Source organism: Danio aesculapii, chromosome 10, assembly GCF_903798145.1.
Source record: "Danio aesculapii chromosome 10, fDanAes4.1, whole genome shotgun sequence".
Lineage (NCBI taxonomy): Eukaryota > Metazoa > Chordata > Actinopteri > Cypriniformes > Danionidae > Danio > Danio aesculapii.
In genome coordinates this window covers 44,043,081-44,067,136 of record NC_079444.1, presented here as the reverse complement: position 1 = coordinate 44,067,136, position 24,056 = coordinate 44,043,081, and the positions used below count along the sequence as shown (strand labels likewise).

Here is a 24,056-nt window from a genome sequence, read left to right as displayed (position 1 = left end):
ACCGTTTACACTGCAGTCGCATTGCAAAAACATCAGATCTGTCTGATTTAAGACATATGAAAGTGGCATAGATCTGACCTTAAAAGATCAGATTCCATGCGGTTTGGGCTGTTCACACTGTCATCACATGAGTCACATGAAGGGGGGGAAATCAGATTCGGGCCACATTTGCCTGCAGTGTGAACGTAGCCTTTCTCTCACGAGTGCCATTCACGCCTGCTATTCTCATGTAAATCCACCAGAGGCCGCTGTGTACTCTTTTTCAGATCTCAAATTTCTCTAACGGGTGCCATTCACGCCTGCTGTTCTCCAATAAATCCACCAGAGGCCGATGTGTACGCTTTTTCAGATCACAAATTTCTCTCGCGGTGCCATTCACGCCTGCTGTTCTCCAATAAATCCACCAGAGGCCGATGTGTACGCTTTTTCAGATCACAAATTTCTCTCGCGGGTGCCATTCACGCCTACTGTTCTCATGTAAATCCACCAGAGGCCGCTATGTAAGATTTTTCAATCTCAAATTCCTCTCGCGGTGCCATTCACGCCTGCTGTTCTCATGTAAATCCACCAGAGGCCGCTGTGTACTCTTTTTCAGATCTCAAATTTCTCTAACGGGTGCCATTCAAGCCTGCTGTTCTCCAATAAATCCACCAGAGGCCGATGTGTACGCTTTTTCAGATCACAAATTTCTCTCGCGGGTGCCATTCACGCCTGCTGTTCTCATGTAAATCCACCAGAGGCCGCTGTGTAAGCTTTTTCAGATCTCAAATTTCTTTTGCAGGTGCCATTCACGCCTGCTGTTCTCACGTAAATCCACCAGAGGCCGCTGTGTATGCTTTTTCAGATCTCAAATTTCTTTTGCGGGTGCCATTCACGCCTGCTGTTCTCGTGTAAATCCATCAGAGGCCGCTGTTGACTAACTGACTGATCGACTGACCCACCCACCCCCTTCCCTAAACCCAACCCATAGTATTTTCAAAAGCAATCCAGAAAAAGAAAAGCACTTGCTTGATTTTACCACGTTTTCAGATTTTACCACATTCCCACCCTGCTAGTAACTTGTTTATTTTATTTTTTGGATTCTGTTTTGATTATCCGCTTCCTGGATTATTGCCAAACTCGAACCCGGGCATTGTAGTCATCTCCTGTCTGCATACATGGCGAGCCACTGGGCAAACTGGTAACAGCCAGAAAGCCATCTATATGGAGGTAAGTTGTCAGTTGGTAAGCGCAAAAAGGAATGGCATCACCGCCCGGTAGCATTCGTTTTAAAGACGATATGCAGCCATACATGCCTCTGGCTACATAATTTGCGATCTCCAGGAATGTATATGGGGCTACGTTTTCACAATGAGCCTGTGTTGCATATATCATATAAAAGTAATGGATTTCAGAAGATTTCAATTAGTAAAAGGTGTATTTTATATCACCTGTTGATGGTTTTTTAGCTAGATGATATTGAGATATTGATTTGTAAGCCCTTTATGTATTTACTCACACTATTCATGTGAGCATAATAAATGCACCACCTGTTCACAATTCCTCTGAACAATAAACACAACATCTGTGATCTGACCTCGTCTTTTATATCATTGCTATAGAAATTTACAAAGCACACACACACACACACACACACACACACACACACACACACACACACACACACGCGCGCGCGCCAGAGAGGTGTGCAGGTAATAAACTGCTTTTCCTGTGGTTATATGTATTTACATCAATATTAACATATGAAGTATTTTGCTGCTTGGCCAAACTACTTATTTAAAATGAGCTGAAACAACACAATTCTTGATTTTTTTGGGAGACAACTTAAATATTTTCTGTTCAGTCTACTTACATTGACTACAAAGTTGATTTGTGTTGGGACAACATGAACAAATCGTGTGGAACCCAACATTTTTTACTGTGTATTTGATCACTAAAGGGGGCGGCACGGTGGCTCAGTGGTTAGCACTGTCGGCTCACAGCAAGAAGGTCACCAGTTCAAGTCCTGGCTGGGTCAGTTGGTATTTCTGTGTGGAGTCTGCACGTTCTCTGTTGGTGTGGGTTTCCTCCGGGTGCTCTGGTTTCCCCCACAGTCCAAACACATGCTCTATAAGGGAATTGATTAACTAAACTGGCCTTAATGTATGAGTGTGTGTGAATGAGTGTGTATGGGTGTTTCCCAGAACTGGGTTGCAGCTGAAAGGGCATCCGCTGTGTAAAACATATGCTTAAATAGTTGGCGAATCATTCCGCTGTGGCGCCCCCTGATAAATAAGGGACTTGAAGGGAAATGAATAAATAGTTCTGTATTCGGGGTCTTATATGACTCTAGCGGCTTAAAGAGTAAATAGTTTGTTTTTATTATATAAGATAGAACCTTTTTTTTTAAATTTCGCATTATTAAACAATAATTAATCAATTGAAAACAGGATAAATACTATAGTAACTTTTATTAAACACCACAGTCTTTGAACCATACTATAGTAAAGTGTATTATGCTGTAGCATTTACAACACTACAGATAATGAATGCTCTAGGACAGTGTTTCCCAACCCTGTTCCTGAAGGCACACCAACAGTACACATTTTTAAGCTCTCTGTAATCCATCACACCTGAATCAACTCATCAGAACATTAGAAGAGACTCCAAAACCTGAAGTGAATGGGTGAGATAAGGGAGACATCCAAAACATGTTCTGTTGGTGTGCCTCCAGGAACAGAGTTGGGAAACACTGCTGTAAGATACTGTAGTATTAACTATAGGGAACTTATAAACTGTATTAAATACTGTAGTAGGCCTAAAGTTTACTTTTTACTACAGTAAACAGTGTTGTATTGTAGTTTAATATGCCCTTTAGTTGTAGAAAACTACAGTATTGACTTATTTGTTAACTTTACTATAGTTGTTTTGGTTTTATAGCAACTATAAATTCATCAAGTGCCTTTTTACAGTAAAGTAAATAACTCACGGTGGCTTAGTGGTTAGCACTGTGGCCTCACAGAAAGAAGGTCACTGGTTCGAGTCCCGACTGGACCAGTTGGTGTTTCTATGTGGAGTTTGTTTGTTCTCCCCATGCTGGCGTGGGTTGCCTCTGGTTGCCCCCACAGTGCAAACACATGCGCTATAGGGGAATTGATGAACTAAATTGGCCGTAGTGTATGAGTGTGTGTGTGTGAATGAGTGTGTATGGGTGTTTCTCAGTACTGGGTTGCGGCTGGAAGGGCATCCGCTGTGTAAAACATATGCTGGAATAGTTGGCAGTTCATTCCGCTGTGGCGACCCCTGATGAATAAGGGACTAAGCCAAAGGAAAATGAATGAATGAATGAGTAAGTCGTAAAAGTTTTCATATTAGGCTACAGTCATACACACATCACACATTTAAAAAATACTACAGCATCTACTATCAATTACTTTAGTATTTTACTATATATGGGAAGCGAGTACAAATGCAACGTGATTTTTTTACGTTTATTATTTACACTTGAGATCTATTAGACCAAAACTTCAAAATAAGGGGGCGTGGTTTATATGTAAATGATGTGAATGAGAACGACTAGTTCACTTTTATGGATTAGTTAAAAAGTAAACAACGCAAATTACACAGCGCCTAATGCTGCAAGTCCAGTGGTAAAAAAAAAGCATTTGCATACAGTCCTAAATTTGCATAAACATCCTTCGATCACGTCGTATTGGATTAACAACACAAACCACAAGGAGTTTAACAGAAGTGCATGTAAATATACAAGCTCGGTGTTCTGCATCGCGTTTATTTAAGCATGCAACTTTTTTTTTGGAAATACTGGGCGTGGATGAGCAGCAGCTACAGGCTGTAGCGGGACTGACTCATTTTTATAAAGGTTTGCAGAGGGGCTCTTTTCATCACTAGTACTTCCGCATGTCGACATGTCCTGCAAATGAAGTAAAAGCAATTTGCATTGGTTTGCATGCTTTTAACATTAACCTCAGGGTGACTTCTGACTGGAAAGACTGCAGAGAGCACATATGGAAGCGAGTATGGACGTGGATGATGTTTCTCCATCCCATCAGCAGCAAAATCAACGGGGCTTGTGGAAATCTTTCCACGGAAAATCCAAACTCCCTGGCAGCCCCAAACTGAGCAAAAAAGACAGAAAGCAAGAAAGTGTGTTTCGGATATTTAAAAAGAAGCGTGCAAATGGCTTGGACCGAGCTGTGTCTTCGTCTCAACCCAATCTGCACAGCGCAGCAGCGGACGGTGAAGGCAGCGGGAGGACGCGCTGCGGCACGCCGGAGATGAGTGCCTGTACGGCGGACGCGGCTGCAGCGTCGCTCGGAGCGGAGATCCAGAAGCTGAAAAGATCCGTCAGCCCCAAACCGACGCTCTCCCAGCTGCTGGAGTCTCAGTATAAACCTGCTTCCACATGCACTGATGATGCACAGACGCACAGTGATGAAGAACAGGGCGATAAAAGTGTGGTAAGATGTTATGTAATTCTTCGGATGTTTCCTCTGCAGTAGTAATGCTGGGCACTGTACAACGCTGGGTTCCACACAATCGATTTGTGTTGGCACAACTTGAAGGAATTAAGTTAAATTGTTAGTTTTTACAAATTTAAGTGGACTGAACATAAAACAATTAAGTTGTCTGACAAAAAAACTGAAGAATTGTGTTGTTTCAGCTTAATTTAAATAAGTAGTTTAAAGTGTACACTGTAAAAGATGCTGGGTTCCACACAATTGATTTGTGTTAGGGTAACATTAAGTTAATTAATAAATCTTTATGAATTTAAGTGGATTGAATATAAAATAGTTAACTTGTCCGACAAAAAACAAAACAAAAATTGAGTTGCTTCAGCTAAATTTAAATAAGTAGTTTAGTGTCATAATATTTGTGTGTATACTGTGAGAAATTGGGTTCCACACAATTGATTTGTGTTGAGAAACCATGAAGAAATCAAGATAACTTACTTTTTAAATATAAATTTAAGTTGAGTGAGCATAAAACAATTAATTTGTCCCCAAAACTCAAGAATTACGTTGGTTTAGCTTAATTTAATTAAGTAGTTTAAATGGCAAATGTCATTTCTGGGTGTACACTGTAAAAGATTATGGGTTCCACACAATTGATTTGGGTTGAGACAACATGAAGGAATTAAGTTAACTTATTAGTTTTTAAAAAATTAAGTTGATTGACTATAAAACAGTTAAGTTGTAATCTAAAAACCTCAATAATTGAGTTGCTTCAGCTCAATTTAAATAAGTATCTAATTTTTGTGAGTGTACACTGTAAAAAAATGTTGAGCTCCACACAGTCGAGTTGTGTTGAGACAACATGAAGGAATTAAGTTAACTTGTTAGTTTTTATAAATTTAAGTTCACTGAACATAAAACAATTAGGTTGCCCCCCCCCCCCAAAACAAGAATTGTGTTGTTTCATCTTAATTTAAATAAGTAGTGTGAAACAAATGGCAAATGTCATTTCTGAATGTACACTGTAAAAGATGAAGGGTTCCACACAATTGATTTGTGTCGGCACAACTTGAAGAAATTAAGTTAACTTACTAGTTTTTTTTTTGTTTTTTTTACAAATTTAAGGGTATTGACTATAAAACAGTTAAGTTGTCCAAATTAAAACCTCAATAATTTTGTTGCTTCTGCTCGATTTAAATAAGTATGTCATTTTGTGAGTGCACACTGTAAAAACTGTTGAGCTCCACACAATTGATTTGTGGAGACAACATGAAGAAATTAGGTTAGCTTATTCGTTTTTATACATTTAAGTTGATTGAACATAAAGAATTGTGTTGCTTCTGCTCAATTTAAATAAGTAGTTTGAACAAATGGCAAATGGCATTTTTTGAGTGTATGCTGTAAAAGACGCTGGGTTCCACCCAATCGATTTGTGTTAGGGCAACATTCATTAATTAATTTTTATGAATTTAAGTTGATTGAATATAAAATAGTTAAGTTATCTGACAAAAAAAACTTAGCAATTGAGTTGCTTCAGCTCAATTTAAATAAGTAGTTTAATGTAATTTTTTGAGTGTAGACTGTGAAAAATCCTGGGTTCCACACAATTGATTTGTGTTGAGACAACATGAAGAAATCAACAAATTTAAATTTAAGTGAACATATAACATTTAAGTTGTCCCAAAAACACAAGAATTGTGTCATTTTATCTTCATTTAAATAAGTTGTTTGAACAAATGGCAAATGTCTTTTCTGGGTGGACACTGTAAAATATGCTGGGTTCCACACAATTGATTTGTGTTGATACAACATGAAAGTTGATTGAATATAAAACAGTTAAGTTGTCCATCTAAAAACCTCAATAATTGTGTTGATTCAGCCCAAATTTAATACGTTTTGTTTTTGGAGTGTACACTGTAAAAAGCGCTCGGTTCCACAAAATCTATTTGTGTTAGGTCAACATAAAGGAATTAAGTTAGCTTACTTTAATAAATATACATTTAAGTTGATTCAAATAATGCTATCTTACGGCAATTCGTAACTTTTTGATTTACACTGAAATAAAATATTCAAAAATAACTCCTTGGATTTACTAACATTTTTTAAGCTAAGTGGTAGTAAACAATTTCTATGGGCTGAATTTAAACAAACAAATTAGGTTTAACATTACTAAATTTAATTTGGTTGTTTAAATTCAACACATTTAAATTGTTTTCAACAATTTTGCAGAAATAATTCTAGCTATTCGAGCAAATTCGTATATATTTGTCTGATCTCATTTATACAATTTAGTAAAATTTTCTCATCCGCCAATGACGGTTGGGTTTAGGGGCAGGGTTTGGTGCCATGCCTCCTTTTTAAAATCGTTCATTTTCATACAACTGAACTGACTAAGCAACTAAACTGACAAAACGTAAAATAGTAACGTTTCCTCGTGAGATCAGGCTGGATTGAATGTAAAACAATAAAGGTGTTTCAGCTCAATTTAAGTAAGTAGATTGAACAAACAGCAAATGCCATTTTTTATACAATACAATATTTATTCATTAAGCACATCTAAAAACAACCGAAGTTGATCAAAGTGCTGTACATAGGAGTAAGCAAAGACAGAGAAACTAAATGTAAAGGGAACAATAAGTAAAAGCAATAAAAAAACGGTAATCTTTTATACACATATACACTTATTAAACAACACACTTTACATGCCAATTTGCACATAACAGCTGCACATATAACGTTGTATATAGTAATAAACATGTACATACACTTGTCAATTAGTATATTTGCATCCACTACTTTTTTATTTTTTTAAAATATATTTATTATCTGTTTTTTGTCCTGTCTCTGTAATCCTGTTGCACTGTAGAAGCTCTGTCACCAAAACAAATTCATATGTGTGAACATACCTGGCAATAAAGCTCTTTCTGATACTGATTCTGATTCTAATCGAGGAGTATTTAATGTGAGAGAAAGAAGCTAGCTTTTATTGGACAACTAGTTGTATTATTAGTTTAACTTATTATTATTATAGATTTTTAATTCACACTTTACAATAAGCTTTCATTAGGTAATGTATTTATTAACATGATCTAACAATAAACCATACCTTTACAGCATTCATTAATCATAGTTCATTTACTAATGTTATTAAAATCCAAAGTTCTGCTAGTTAACATTAGTTAATGCACTGTTGAGTTAACAAGAACTAACATTGATGATTTTATTTTAATTAACTGCTGTTAGCAAAGATGAATAAATACTGTAGTAAAATGTATTGATCATTCATGTTAGTAAATACATTAGTTTTTATAAAGCAAGAATGATTTTTGTTTTAAACAAGAGTGAGCGCTAGAGTAAGCTTCAAAAGTAGATAATTCTAATAATTAATAATCAATTTACATTTACATTTAGTCATTTAGCAGACGCTTTTATCCAAAGCGACTTACAAATGAGGACAAGGAAGCAATTTACACAACTATAAGAGCAGCAGTGAACAAGTGCTATAGACAAGTTTCAGGTGTGTAAAGTCTAAGAAGCAAAGCATTAGTAATGTTTTATTTTTTTTAAATAAATTAATAAATTTAATACATTTAATACACAATAATACATTATTAATAGTTGTATTTTATGTAAAGTGGGTTATTAGGGTTAGACAGCATCTGCTGATCTATTATTGTTTATTTGAGCAGTTCCAGTGTTATGGATGTGGCATTTGAGGTAAAATCTCGAATCATAAATTCACAGAGAAAGTATGTTAACATTATACTGAAACATCTGTTTGTATTTTCCAGAACAACTAACCACAGAGTTATACGAGCAGAAAAATATCAATCTGTAAACACGTTTTATATTTTAAATGAGGAAAATAAACATGCATTATGGATGTGACCAAAAGTCTGTGAATTTAGTATACCACATACTTTATAGAAATTCTGTGAATTAAATCGCACAAGCCAAAAGAAATAATGCTAATCAAAAGAATAAGAGTTGGCTCACTATATTCAACAAGCATGATTGATCTTATTTTATTTGTCAATTTTGCATTTATGAGGAAAAAGCTTTATTATGGATGTGACCGATGTGAAATTGGCACTTGTGTCTTTGGTAAATGAAATATAATAGCTTAAAAACATAAACAGAGACATTTTTGAGTATTTTTAAAGTACTGTAAAACCCTCACTTACAATAAACGCAGAAACTCTTTCGATATTTTGGCGAAAAACCAAATTTTTTGCATGGCAAGGTTAACTTTTGCATGGAATTGCTCTTTTATTACAGCTGTTTTGGCATAATCTACATTGCAGAATCACTATAGAAATAAAGATGACTGATTATTTGCGCACAAAATGTTTCACAAGTAAATTGCAGATTTACTGTGTGTATGAGTGATTGTGAGATATTGGAGCTGAAAAAATGAACCACTTGTTTGATAAACAAAGTCTCTGGTACTGTATAACACAACCACTAAAAGACATATCAAGCTTTACTTTACAAACGGTGTTGTACATTACTCAGATAATCATTTGCATATCATTCAAAAATACTACTGGAATAAATACAGGGTATAAAAGCTGAATATATTTACTTATACACACATAATTATGCACGTGAATGAATAGATTGAATGATGGGCTCAAAAATCTGTGTGGGCCTTTTACTAATAAAGATTTTGGCTAGTTATAATATCATAATATTAATAATAGTCATAATATTTTGACTATTTGGAATTTCAATGCATTCAATGCTTTCGATTTGTATAAAATAGAGGTTGTAAATTCAATTTTATGCAAAATATAGATTATTATTAGACGTCAAATGGAAACCAATGAAAGAAAAGCAACTCATAAAGACAGAATAACCATTAAAACTCTGTATACTTACGACCTGATATATTACGTTTACTAAATGTTTGGCTTCTGTTGTCTTTACTTTAAGGCAAGTTCATCTTCTTCACATTGCCTTGACAAACACCCTCAGGCTGAGAGAATACTAACATCTCTAGAAAAACACAACGTCAAGGCTAAACCGTACAGGAGTTAACAGAATAGTAAGAAGTAATGCTTTAGTTTAGATCACAACCTGTGTTGGGTAAGTTACTACAAAAAGATTATCATTAAAATTGGATTTAATTGGCACGGTGGCTCAGTGGTAGCACTGTGGCTTCACATCAAAAAGGTCGCTGGTTTGAGTCCTGGCTGGGTCAGTTGGCGTTTCTGTGTGGAGTTTGCATGTTCTCCCCGTGTTGGCATGGGTTTCCTCCGGTTTCCCCCACAGTCCAAACAACGACTTAAATCATAGCCAAACAGGACATTCAGCTTTATTAAAAAATGAAAAACTATATAATAATAATAATATAATAATAATAATAATAATAATAATAATAATAATAATAATAATAATAATAATAATAGTAAACATTATATGCATCAAAACACAAAACATTTCAAAGTAATGGCACAATATTTCATACATACCAAATATTGACATGAATTGTATTGTTTCTCAAGCATGTTTAATCTACTTGATTAATTAATTTCTCTGCTTCAGAACTGTTATGAGATGATGAACAGCATTTAAACATGTACATGATAAGGTACTGTAGCTAAATGACCTGAACATTAACAGTGATCCCTTACTTTACTTTTCTGCCAAAATAGAATCTAATTACACCCAACACTGGTCACATGCTGTTAACTGCTGGCTTATTACCTGCCTTTTATTAAGAAATTAACTGTTTGTTTTATCAAGGATCCACAGGTCAACAGGGAAATTGCAAAAGACCATTTTCTGCTTTAAACTGGACTGACTGAATATCTACTATTAAATATACAGACAAATGTAAAATACAGTAAAACAACCTAAATTCAATGGCTGTTGAGTTCGGAGCTATTGGGAGATCGCTGACAGGAACAGTGAACAGCTCCGCCAGAGCATGTCTGAAGCTCATACGCAAGTTTATTTTACATTCTATAGCAGACACACTCGTTAGTGAGCTTTGCGAGATCCTCCTGTATGGGCGCGCGTCTGTTATAAAACACTCACAGGACAATAATTTAGACAACTATTTGGATATATTTTAGACTTTCACTTTCACTTCACACTGTTTGTGAATGAACAGACTTGTACTAGTTGCAGATGCGATCATGAGGCTGTTTTTGCACAGAGCTTGAAGTAATCGATCAGAGAACAGGAGAATAGGAGTGCAATTGTTTGGTCATTTTAATATAGCTTATTAATAATGAAATCCAGAAATTATAGTATAATATTGAGAGTAGGCATGGGCCGGTATAAGATTATGATGGTATGATAACCTTAGGTATAAACTTCACGGTATTGTGATTACTGCTTTACAATGTGTTTCCGCTCTGAACACAATGTATTTTATTTGGAGAAACATTTAAAATATTTATGAGCAGTAAACATGTCAGGCTAAATAATGAAAATGAATCATTGACTTCTGCTCTGTTTATTAGTTTCAAAAACACTGACTTCATTGCAATTTAAAACAGCATCTGGATATCATTTTTGCTGGAGATACTGTTATGCTAAAAAAAAAAAATAAAAAAATCCAACCCAGACTCATTCTGAAAACGTAGCCCCTCAGACGTTTCTGGAGACTGTGAATTGTGTAGCCGGAGGTACGTATGGCTGCATTTAATTTTTTTAAGCAAACGCTACGGGTCGATATGTCACCGATTCTTTTCGTGCTTACCAACTGACCGCTTACCTCTGTGTGGAGGGCTTTCCCGCTGCAACCAGTTTGTCCAGTTAGCTCGACGAACGTGTTCGAGTCCGGGGAAGAGCGGTTCCAGAAATCAGGCAAGACAAAAACAGAATGCAAAAAATAAAGTGAACAAGTACATAACAGGGTGAGAATGTGGTAAAATCCGAAAACGTGGTAAAAAAAATCAGACGATGGCTTTTCTTTTTCTGGACGGCTTTTGTAAATTGTTGGTTGGGTTTAGGGAAGTAAGCGGGCAGGCAGGTCAATCGGTAAAACTGGTTGGGTTTAGTCAAGGAGGAGGGTGGGTCAGCAGATTGGCCGGTCGCCCAGTCAATCAGACAGACAGACGGTCGTTCGACAGCGTTTACGCGAGAACAGCGCGGGCGCGAACGGCACTCAGCGAGACGTTCAAGATGCAAAAAAGCACACACAGCGGCCTCTCGCAGATTCGTGAAAACGAAAACTGCAAAAATACGTACCTCCCAGGACGTATTACGCGGTCTCCAGAAATGTCCACGGGACTGCGTTTTAGGGGTTTTAACCTTTATTACCAGGACAGTGGAGATTTACAGACAGGAAAGTGTGGGGAGCAGAGATAGGGGAAGGATCAGCAAAGGACCTCAAGCCGGAAATCGAACTCGGGTCGCGGCGAGCATCTGGGTGCTATATGCGTCGACGCACTAACCACTAGGCTATTGGCGCCGACAAGGGTTGGAACAATCTTACACATACCTTAAGAACGGTATTACAGAAAATTTTGGCAGCTTTAAAACCTTGACCTTCACAAACCGCGGTATACCTTAAAAATGGTTATCATCCCATACCTAAATGAGAATTAATTTCTCGCAGCCCACCTGCAGGATCGCTGAGGCCCACCGGTTGAGAATCCCTGCTCTATAAGATTCAAAGTTGCCTGGGAAAAAGATTTAGGAATCGAACTCTCTGCAGACACATGGGAAATTGCTTGACTTCAATACTGTCATGCTCAGTATTGATTTAATTCAAGGTCATACATCGTCTACGCTACACTAAAGCCAAGCTCCATAAAATCTTTCCTTCTGTCTCACCAATGTGGGATAGACACAAGACAGCAGAGGACACAGTTGCTCACGTCTTTTGTCTCTGTCCCCTACTGAATAGATTCTGAACAAACATTTGACTGGTACTCCAAGGCGTATAGCAGACCTTTTCTATCAGATGCTGAACCTGCCATCTTTGGCTTCTCACAAAGCACATCTTCTCTCCCTTAAACAACGCAAGAGTCTTTAATGCAAGCTACGGTGGTGGCTAAAAGACTAATGCTTAACAATTGGAAATCACCTTTACCTCCCTCAATCCAGAACTGGATTTCTAATTTGAAATCTTATTCAGATGGAGAGATTCAGACTTGCTCCATAAGAAAATTAGTGGCTACTTTGGGGTCAATTTCTTGATTTATTTGACAAATCTACACCTCGGCAGTGATCCAGTGACCCTCTGAGGTGTAAGTTATATACAGTACGTTCTCTAGTTTTAATTGTATGTTTTGTGACTATGATCTTTGTTTATGGTCTCTTTTCTTTTTTGTTTTCTTGTCTTTTGTATGTCTACAGTACGAGCCGATGTTTGTTCTTGTTCTGTGTGTGTATATATATAAATAAACCTTAAAATAAAGTAATTTGAGAAAAAAAAGATTTAAACTCTTCATTATTAGTAGTTATAAAGTATAATCCTATTTTGCATCTCTAATCCTACCCAAATCCTAAACCCAACAGGTACCTTACTGACTATTAATAAATAGCTGTTCAGTGGTTTATTAAAGGGCACATAGTTGACCTCTTTTTTATGATTTAATATTAATATTCTGGTTGTTCTGAGTGTGCCAGTTTAGGTTCAGTTTAAAACACAATTCAGATTGTTTAATTATAATGTGTTAAAAAGTGTCATGTTGGGGGCGTGTCCACAGTTCACTGATTTAGGGGTGTGTTGCTTCACATGTAAATTAGTTTCGGCTTCCCACCCAACGTAACAAGGGGGCGGGGCCATGAGCTCACCTGCTCTGCGTTTGCAACAGAGACAGGCAGACAGAGAGGGGAAGGAGTGAGAGGATCTACATTCAGTCGTACATGTACGACTCGGACACAGACCAAGCAGAGAGTACAAAATCATTTGTGTCTTTGTACAGTTTTACAGCCAACTGTGTGCTAGTTTCAAGTGTCGAGCTTGTACACAGAAACTAATAACCACGCACACTGAATTAACTTTGACTGAGGCACCGGATGCGCCGCTCGAAGCCGCGACACGGCACACCAGACACTCTCTGTGGCGCGGCAGAAACATGAAGTGTCCCGAATCGTCGCACCACGCATTTTTGAATTCTAAACAGGTTTCTGCAGCGGTCCGCGGCACCCAGCCGTCAACTTGAGTGTACCCTGATAGAAACCGATGTTTATAATTGTAAAACGCATGCTAGTTAAGATCACAGGGAGCTTCTGGGATCACGAGAAATGCAAACGGCTGAAGTATAAGGTAGACTCAATGAGAAGTACACATGTTTGCAAACCTACCTAAAGATACAACCAATAATTCTGATTAGAGCGATAATGTGGAGAATATTGATCTTGTGTTGAGCCCAATGAGCCTTGCATCTAAAAATAGAGCTAGAGTGTTCCTTTAGTGATATCGCTTCGACTCACGCTAAAAATGGCGGACGTGAATCAACAAACTGAGGATATGATGACGCGCCTGTCAATCAATATTGGTGGGCGGGGGGAGCGCTCTCCTACGTAAAGTTGCGGTCGGTTTGAAAACCGCTCCAATTGGTCCACCGTTTTTTATGTTGTTAAATTAAAAAAAAGCACTGGGTGTGCTTATATCACCCCAATATGACGCTCTATACACCATACATGCACATATGTCTGTCCAAACAGCTTGAAAAGTAGATTTTTTACCATAGGTGCCCTTTAAGCGAGTAGCGTTAATGGTTTGTTTGTGGCCTAAACTAAAGTGTTAGCGAATAGTGTTGTTCCAGAAGAATTGGAAAAGCTATTTTTGCAGTCAAACATAAAAAGACAAGCCCCGGCACATGCTTTTTGTGTGAATGTGGATCTGAAATGAGTTTGACTATGCAAACATGTCACTTTGCATGAACAAAAAGTCAAAGTGGTCATGCAGAAACACCTGATTCAGGTGTGCATTCACTGAAAACATCCACCAAAGTTATTGAAGGTGACTGTAATTGCTGAGGGATGGTGTCAAAGTATAAATATATCAGGTGACAATCAGTATTTACGAAAAAAAAAAAAGTATATATATATATTTTGTTTTTAGCATAAGAAAATAAAAATCAACATTAACTAGAACATGAAGAGTACAAAGGCCATTTCACAATGCACAGAATGTCGTACACAACATAATAGGATATATGTCGAAGCATGCTAATAGGACTTTTAATTTGCCAGTAACCTGGGTTAAGCACTTCCAGTGAACTGCCATTGCAAAATCGGCACGTTTAAGGTCTGTTTACTTTAAAAATCAGTCATCTCCACTGGCTGAGTGATATCCGATATAAAGTGGGTCTCAGATTGTACAAGAAACACTGCATTACATTACATTTTCCCCTGCCATGTGTTTATAATATGAGCATTTTACCCCAGTATATTCAATGGAGCTTCTGCGCTAGCCTGCCGATTCTGACGGGCGCGTGCGAGTAAACAGCTTTTTGTCTCGTTTTACGCTTGAGCAGCTAAATGAATGCCAAAGTCTATTAAACTGAATGTATTTTAATTACATTACAACATCGATGCTGTAAAAGGAACCGTATAAAATGAAAAAAAAACTCACAATAACAGGTCACCAGAAGTTTATTAGTGTAGGAAACACACTAGTTCAGCATATAGCCTATACAATATCATCAAGAAAGCATAAGAAAAAATAGATGAAATAAAATAAATCATTTATAAAGTGTTTAGGCTCCACAACTCAACATACGCCAAACCAATCTAGTCCACAAAGAGTTAAATTAATCAGTATTTTTGGGCTAAACTGTGATCTGGTCATGCCTGAACAGATTTTTGGAAATATAGATATTTATGTGTCAACAATATTTGAGAAATTTATATAATTGTGTTCTGTAAAACTTGAGAAAAAAGGACGATTACTCCATAATAAGTCATTGCTAAACTCCAAATTTCAAGAAAGGAGATAGGAAACACTTCTGAAATTGTGCTGAAAAAAAGCTGAGTGAATCGATTACGGTCATGATCAAACTCATCAGAATGCTGTTGCAAATATATATTTGGTCACACTTCACCATAAGGTTTCATTAATGTTACTTAATATATTTACTATCACAAACTAATAATGCACAACACTAGTACAGCAGTTATTAATCATAGTTCAGCATTTACTAATGCATTATTAACATCCAAACTCATGCTTGTTAACATTAACGCACTGTGAGTTAACATCAACTAACAACGCATGGTTTTATTTTCATTAACTAACTTTAACAAAGACTCTAATAAATGCATGGTTCATTGTTTGTTCATGTTAGTAAATTCATTACTAAAACAACCAGTTTTTTATTTATTCTGTGGTAGAAACCTAATACTTTAAATAATCAAATAGAAACACATGCATGGCTTCTGTTTTGAGTCATAAATGAGAAACCCATACCAATAAATCAAGTTTTACTCTAGTAATCTAGTCATTTTCTTATAGCAGCAGCAGAGAAGTAGAAATATTTTTGGTCACACTTCACCATAAGGTTTCATTAATGTTACTGATTATATTTAATAACACAAACTAATAACGCACAACACTAGTACAGCAATTATGAATCATAGTTCAACAATTACTAATGCATTATTTGCATCCGAACTCATGCTTGTAAACTGTAATGCACTGCCAGTTAACATCAACTAACAATCAATGGCTTTATTTTCATTCAGCTTTATTCAGACTGTAATAAATGCATTGATCACTGTTTGTTCATGTTAGTAAATACATTAACTAATACAACCTTATTCTAAAGTGTTGCCATGTTTGTTTCTGAAGCCTGTTTCTTTAAAGAATCAAATAGAAAACACATGCATGGCTGCTGTTGAGTTATGAATGAGAAACCAATAACATAAAGCAAGTTTTACTCTAATAATCACTGAATTTCAGTATGCAAACGATCAATATTCAATATTTTCTTATAGCAGCCGCAGACAGAGAAGCAGAAAGTCATACAAACATCTCAGGATCATACAGGAGCTCTCTTTACTCCAGCACATGTCTGGACTTGACTTTTGGTATGGAGCTCCAGCTCTGTCTGTGTCATTAGATTTTATTGAGCTTATTCTGCAATGCGGAAGTTTAAAACTTGTTTCCTTCGGGAGAAATGACAAGGAGTAATAAACACACTGAAAAAAATTATTCAAAGATGATTGCTTGGATTTTTTTTACATTAAGTGGTTGTAAACAATTTATTTGGGCTGAATTTAAACAAACAAATTAAGTTGAACATTATTAAATTGAATTTGTTCAACACAAATAAATTGTTTGCAACAGTTTTGCAGGCAACACTTTGAAAAAAGCATCAAACTACACTCAAAATTATTATTATTTTTTTTACTTGTTTAAACTACTTAATTAAATGAGCTAGAACAACACAATTGTTGAGATTTCATTGGGACAACTTAATTTTTTTATGTTCAATCCACATAAATTTGTCAAAAGTGTTAAGTTAATCGATTTGTGTTGGGACAACATGAATGAATTGTGTGGAACCCTGCATTTTTTACAGTGTATTTCCTCTATAAACAAGTGTGTTCATGAGTACGAAGAATAACATAGTAAGAAAATGTCAGTTTGCAATATGAAACAGCATAACGAGATGTAATTGATGTCTTAAAACTAATGGAAGTGAATGATAGTGTCAAGCCAAAAAGGGAAGCACTACTAGAAGCAGCGCAACCAAGAGAAACGCTATGATCAGAAGAGAATAGAAATGAAGGAAATCATTTAATAAACATTCATGCGAAGATATATTAAACATAAATCAATGATTCTGATGTTTAGCTCATGTTTGGGGCAGAAGAGAAGACCACTAATGGAGATGTAATATGAGAATATTTACAAAAAAAAAAAAAAAAGTGAGTGTTGCTTTAAACAGATCACGTTTCCAATCTTACAACATTACCTCTACTATAAGTGTGTTAGGCAGATCCCCTGAGGCTCTACAATGAACCACAGACTTCACTCATTTAAAGGGGAAGTTCACCCAAAAAAACGGAAATTCTGTCATCATCTGTTGTCATATATAATATGTTATACTCATTCTAATGATATAACACAAAAGAAGATATTCTGAAGAATGCTGCAAAAACAGCCATTGACATCCATTGTATTTTTTGTTCCTATACACCACCTGACAAAAGTCTTGTTTCCTATCAAAGTTTGAGAACAGCAAATACTAACTTGACTTCTAGTTGATCATTTAGTACCAGAAGTGGCTTAAATGAAAGGCAAAGGCTTCTAGATTATGATTATTTGAGCACAATAAAATCTGATCATGTCTTGATTATTAATGATTTCATTAGGACAGTAAGATCTGACTCTGCTCAGACTAAAGTCTGCTCACTGAACCTTCAATAATGTCCAGTATAGAATATGTGCTCATGCTGCAGTGGAAACAGAATGAATATTGTGTCTGACTCCATCATGAGCTTGGAGGACTGCATCCATACATCTCTGACATGACTCAAATCACTGATTAATAAAGTCATCTGGAATGGCAAAGAAAGCCTTCTTGCAGGACTCCCAGAGTTCATCAAGAGTCTTTAGATTCATCTTCAACACCTCCTCATTCATCTTACCCCAGACATGCTCAATAATGTTCATGTCTGGTGACTGGGCTGGCCAATCCTGGAGCAGCTTGACCTTTTCTGCTTTCAGGAGCTTTAATGTGGAGGCTGAAGTATGAGAAGGAGCGCTATCCTGCTGGAGAATTGTCCCTCTCCTGTGGTTTGTAATGTAATGGGCAGCACAAATGTCTTGATACCTCAGGCTGTTGATGTTGATCATCCACTCTGCAGATCTCTCGCACGCCCCATACTGAATTAAACCCCAAACCATGATTTCTCCTTCACCGAACTTTACTGATTTCTGTGAAAATCTTGGTCCATGCAGGATCTAGTAGGTCTTCTGCAGTATTGGTGATGATTGGGATGCAGATCAACAGATGATTCAGCAGAGAAATCCACCTTCTGACACTTTTACACATGATCAACTAGAAGTCAAGTTATTATGTGTTGCTCTTAAAACTGGGATCAAGACAAGACTTTTGTCAGGTAGTGTAGATGTCGATGGCTTGTTTCCAACATTAATAGTCTAACATTCTTCAGAGTATCCTCTTTTTTGTTCAGCGGAAGAAAGAAGTTTTGAACCACTTGAATGTGAAAGTGTAAGTGAACGGTGAGGGCGATACCTTCAAAGGCTGTTGTTTAACAGGAAGTTGGCTTGTAACTTTAAATACCACAGTGTGAACTGTTGCATCTTCCTGTTGAACTTCTCAACAACGTACACAGAAACCAACTTTATTGGTAAAGCTGGGGGCATTACTTTAGCAATCAGCATGTATTTGTGTATAAAGAACGGATCTGTGTGGCATTTGCTGTTGCTCACACTCGCTGAATACAAGGAGACAGTTTGATTGTGTCTCTAATGAAAATAAATAGTTTGAGGTGTCACTGTTTATGCAGGATCTTGAACTTGATTTGATTTAACATTCCCGTGACCCTTAACCTCTAAAAGCTCACATGACTTTAAAAAGCATCCTGCAAAAGTCATAATTATGATTATTTAAAATGATTATAAGATGGACATATTTAAATTCTAATTATTACTAGTTTATTCCCAGTACTGGGTTGCAGCTGGAAGGGCATCCACTGTGTAAAACATTTGCTGGATAAGTTGGCGGTTCATTCCGCTGTGGTGACACCTGATGAATAAAGGGACTAAGCCAAAAAGAAAATGAATGAATGAATGAATGTACATTACTAGTTTAAATTATATATATATTTCCCAGTTCTCAATATCACAGCAGAACAGAACTATATTTACACAAATCTTCAGTTAGTGAAAAGAAAAAAGTATTGTAAATATAATAGAAATATAAAAATTATACAAAAATAATTGCATAATTGATTGTAAGTACTATATGATATACACTCACCGGCCACTTTATTAGGTACACCTGTCCAACTGCTTGTTAACGCACATTTCTAATCAGCCATTCACATGGCAGCAACTCAATGCATTTAGGCATGTAGACATGGTCGAGACGATCTGCTGCAGGTCAAATCGAGCATCAGAATTGGGAAGAAAGGGGATTTAAGTGACTTTGAACGTGGCATGGTTGTTGGTGCCAGACGGGCTGCTCTGAGTATTTCAGAAACTGCTGATCTACTGGGATTTTCATGCACAACCATTTCTAGGGTTCACAGAGAATGGCCAAAAAAAGAGGAAATATCCAGTGAGCGTCAAATCTGTGGGCACAAATGCCTTGTTGATGTCAGAGCTCAGAGGGGATAAGGTGTACCTAATAAAGTGGCCGGTGAGTGTATGTGTTAAAAGGTCTACTTAGAATAAACTGTTTCCAAGAAATCTTAATTCTCTTTGTTATTAGATAATATTATTGTCATATTGATATATTCATCCCAGGCTCCTTTTGAAAACGTACCCCTGTATACATTTCTAGAGAGTGGCAAATCTGTCCCAGGAGCCACGTATTTTTGCCGTTTTTGTATTCGTAAATCCACCAGAGGCTACTGTGTGCACATTTTCAGATCTCAAATTTCTCTCGCGAGTGCCATTCGTGCGTGCTGTTGTCATGTAAATCTACCAGAGGCTTTCTGGAACCGTTCTTCACCAGACCCGAACCTCGTCATTGTGGTCAACTCCTCTTTGCGTCTCAAGTCCGCCGACATATATGGCGAGCTACTGGGCAAACTGGTTACAGCGGCCATAGCCTCCATATGGAGATAAGCTGTCAGCTGGTAAGTGGGAAAAGGAACGGCGTCATACCACCCCCGTAGCGTTCATTTTAAAGACGAAATGCAGCCATGCGTAGCTCTGGCTACATAAATCGCGATCTCCAGAAATGCATATAGGGCTACATTTTCAAAATGAGCCTGTGTTGGATATATTATAAACTTTTTTTGTTTGCCAAATTGCAAAGCCCTAAAAAAGGCACATAAATCTGAAGCATTTTACTTTTAAATTCACATTTTAAACTGAATTATTTGCCAGAAATTTACATTAAATGCTTGTTGGACAGATATGTAATACTAAAATAGTTGTAAATAAAATAAAAGAAGAGCAAACTCCACACCACAGCTTCATGAAAAACATTAGTTGCGCAAAGCTGTCATGATGGACTTACAAAAATACAAGATATATCCAAGTGCAGCAATTTAAGTTAAAGAAGAAAAAAAATAAGGGGACAGGCCAGGCACAAAAATCCAACAGAGACAAGAAGTACAAAAACAACAAACAAAGTGAATCAAGCAATGTTTAAACAGGAATTAAAAACATAATCAAAACGTGAAACAAACCAAAATGATGAGTTAGTGAACCGACCAGGACCAGATAAGAGCCCAAACAGAACAAAACAGTATCATGTAAACAGAGTGCACCAGCTAACAGCAAAAATCCAAAGGCAAACTGAACACAACAAAACAAAGCTTATAAAGACAACACTAAGTAGACAATGATGACAGCTGGAAACAAGTAGTGATCATGTGAACAACTGCAAAACAGGAACAATAACCAAAACAGTTCCCTGGTTCCCAAAAGACCACAAGATGGCACTACAGCAGACGTGACAATGGCGACATTTGTGAAAGGATTTTCAGAACATTCATTCATTTTCTTTTCGGCTTAGTCCCTTTATTAATCTGGGGTCGCCACGGTGGAATGAACCGCCAACTTATCCAGCATATGTTTTATACAGTGGATGCCCTGCCAGCTGCAACCCATCGCTGGGAAACATTCATACGCACTCATTCACACACATTACGGACAATTTAGCTTACGGAATTCACCTGTACCACATTTGGACTTGTGGGGGAAACCTCCACACAGAAACGCCAACTGACCCAGCCGGGGCTCGAACCAGTGACCTTCTTGCTGTGAGGCAAACATACTACCCACTGCGCCACCATGCAGCCCCATTTTCAGAACAGTAATTTCTATATATAAAAATAATAAAATAATGATAATACTAAAAAAATATATATATATAAATATAAATATTGACAGCCAATCAGAAATCGGCTTTCAATGTTTGACATTGTTTAAATAAACAACATTGTGCACCGGTGCATATAATAAACTAAATATAGTTGTGGTTATATTTTTATTTATAAGTTATGATCTAGGTGTGAATGAAGTACTGCATGTTTAGGTGCAATTAATTTAGACTAGATGTGTAGGTGTTAGTTTGAGCTGTGACTCTCTGTTTCAGCAGACGAGGAAGTGAAAGCTGTCCTTCATTATGTTTGGATGTTATTGAGACGCTATTGAGATGTTATCTCAGTGAAGATAAATATTGTTTCTCTAAACATCAGTGAGCTATGAGCACATCACTAACACCACACCAGGATGTGTTCAGGGGAATCCCCGATATATTAATAATATTCTTTATTTTTGACACATTCAATATTGTCATTAAACAGGATGTTAAACACAGTATGTCTAAAAGATCCACAATGCAAATCACCTGGGTTCAGCTGACACTGCAAACACATTCAGCGTTGACAGAAAAGTGTTTCTGACCTCATCGCTTACTCAAGGGTGAAAAAAGGAAGTGTTTTCTCAGTGTGTGTTGTGCTCGCCAAATATTGCCTGTGTGTTTATGTGACATAATTTGTGGTTTTGTTTTCTGATGCTCCAAATTATTACATTTTGTCTTAAAACTCGTTCCGCACTACTTCCACCACAAACATTAATGGTTCCTCAAATCATTTACTCATTAAGAAGAGATGTGCTAATACTTTATTAATGAGGACCTGATGACTTACTGAAGGATGGACACTGTAGAGAACACCTTAGCAACCACATACTGTAGGACACACCTTAGCAACCATAGAACACACCCAGAACACTTTAGCAACCATATAATGTAGATCACACCTTAGCAACAACATACTGTAGGACACACCCTAGCAACCATTGAACACACCCAGAACACCCTTGCAATCCAATGCTGTAGAATACACCTAAGCAACCCCTTACTGTAGGACACACCTTAGGAACAATATAGAAAACACCCAGAAACCTTGGCAACCACATACTGTACAATAAACCCAGCAACCATATAGAACACCACTAAAAACACCCTAGCAACCTCTTACAATAGAACACATCATAGTAGCCCCATACTGTTAAACACACCAAAACAACAATATAAAACACAACCAGAAAACCCTAGCAACCCCATACTATAGAACACACCTTAGCAATCACATACTGTAGAACACACCCAGAAAACCCTAGCAACCCCATACTGTCGAACACACCTAACCAATCCTATACCATAGAACACACCAAATCAAAAGCTTAGAACACTCTCAGAAACACACCTTAGCAACCACATACTGTTGAACACAACTGAGCAACCATGTAGAACACAAAACACCCTAGTAGCAACCACATACTGTAGAATACACCTTAGCAACCTTAGAACACACCCAGAACACCTCAACAAGCCCATAATGCAGAACACCTTAGCTACCATAGAACATACTCAGAACTCCTTGGCAACCCTGTAGTGTAGATCCAACCTTAGCAACCACATACTGTAGAACACACCCAAAACACCCTAGCAACCCCATACTGTACAACATACTTAGCAACAATAGAACACACCCAGAACACCTTAGCAACCACAATGTAGATCACACCTTAGCAACAACATACTGTACAACACACCCAGAACACACTAGCAACCCCATATCTGATGACTTACTGAAGGATGGATACTGTAGAGCACACCTTAGAAACAACATACTGTAGAAAACACCTTTGCAATCATAGAACATTCCCAGAACACCTTAGCAACCACATATTGTAAAACACATCTTAGCAATCATAGAGCACACACAGAAGACCTTAGCAACCACATACTGCTGAACACACATTAACAAACATAGAACACACCCAGAACACCTTAGCAACCACATACTGTAGAACACACTTTAACAACCTAAGAACACACCCAGAACACATAGCAACCAAATATTGTAAAACTAACCTTAGCAACCATGGAGCACACCCAGAAGACCTTAGCAACCACATACTGCAGAACACACCTTAGCAACCATAGAATACACCCAGAACACCTTAGCAACTACATACTGTAGAACACACCTTAGCAAAAATATAGAACACACCCAGAACACCCTGCAAAGCAGTTAGTAAGGGATGAAGGTGGGAGTTTGTGGTTGGGTTTGGTTGATAGGTAGAGCTGGGTATCATCAGTGTAGCAATGAAAATACTGTAAAAACACCTTAGCAACCATATAGGACAAAACCAGTCCACCCTAGCAACCTCTTACAGTAGAACACACCTTAGCAACCCCATACTGTAGAACACTGTAGCAACACTATAGAACACATTCAGAATAACACCTACTAAGAACACCCCTCTATATTTGCAGAGGTCATAATTACGTGCACTTATGTTTTCAGGCTAATGTTTGTTTTGTTTCAGGGTGTTAATACAGTTGCTAAGGGTGATTTACAGCCTTCACTGCCCACTTCAACACTGTACCAGCTGGATATTGTGCTGAAAAGAGGAAACAACCTCGCCATTCGAGACCGCGCTGGTGAGATGCTGTTGTTTCTTCTGATCTT

General features: G+C 37.2%; 1 protein-coding gene across 3 annotated transcripts in view; it reads left to right on the top strand.

Moving 5' to 3' along the window:
* The first annotated feature begins 3,902 nt into the window (after positions 1-3,902).
* Positions 3,903-24,056, top strand: part of mctp1b (multiple C2 domains, transmembrane 1b) — an 84,439-nt gene continuing 64,285 nt past the window's right edge. For all 3 annotated transcript variants that reach the window (XM_056466421.1, XM_056466420.1, XM_056466418.1), the window contains exons 1-2: positions 3,903-4,457; positions 23,914-24,028. In XM_056466421.1, the coding sequence (XP_056322396.1) occupies positions 4,005-4,457; positions 23,914-24,028 (568 nt within the window). In that variant the 5' untranslated portion in view covers positions 3,903-4,004. The remainder of the gene's footprint in view (positions 4,458-23,913; positions 24,029-24,056) is intronic.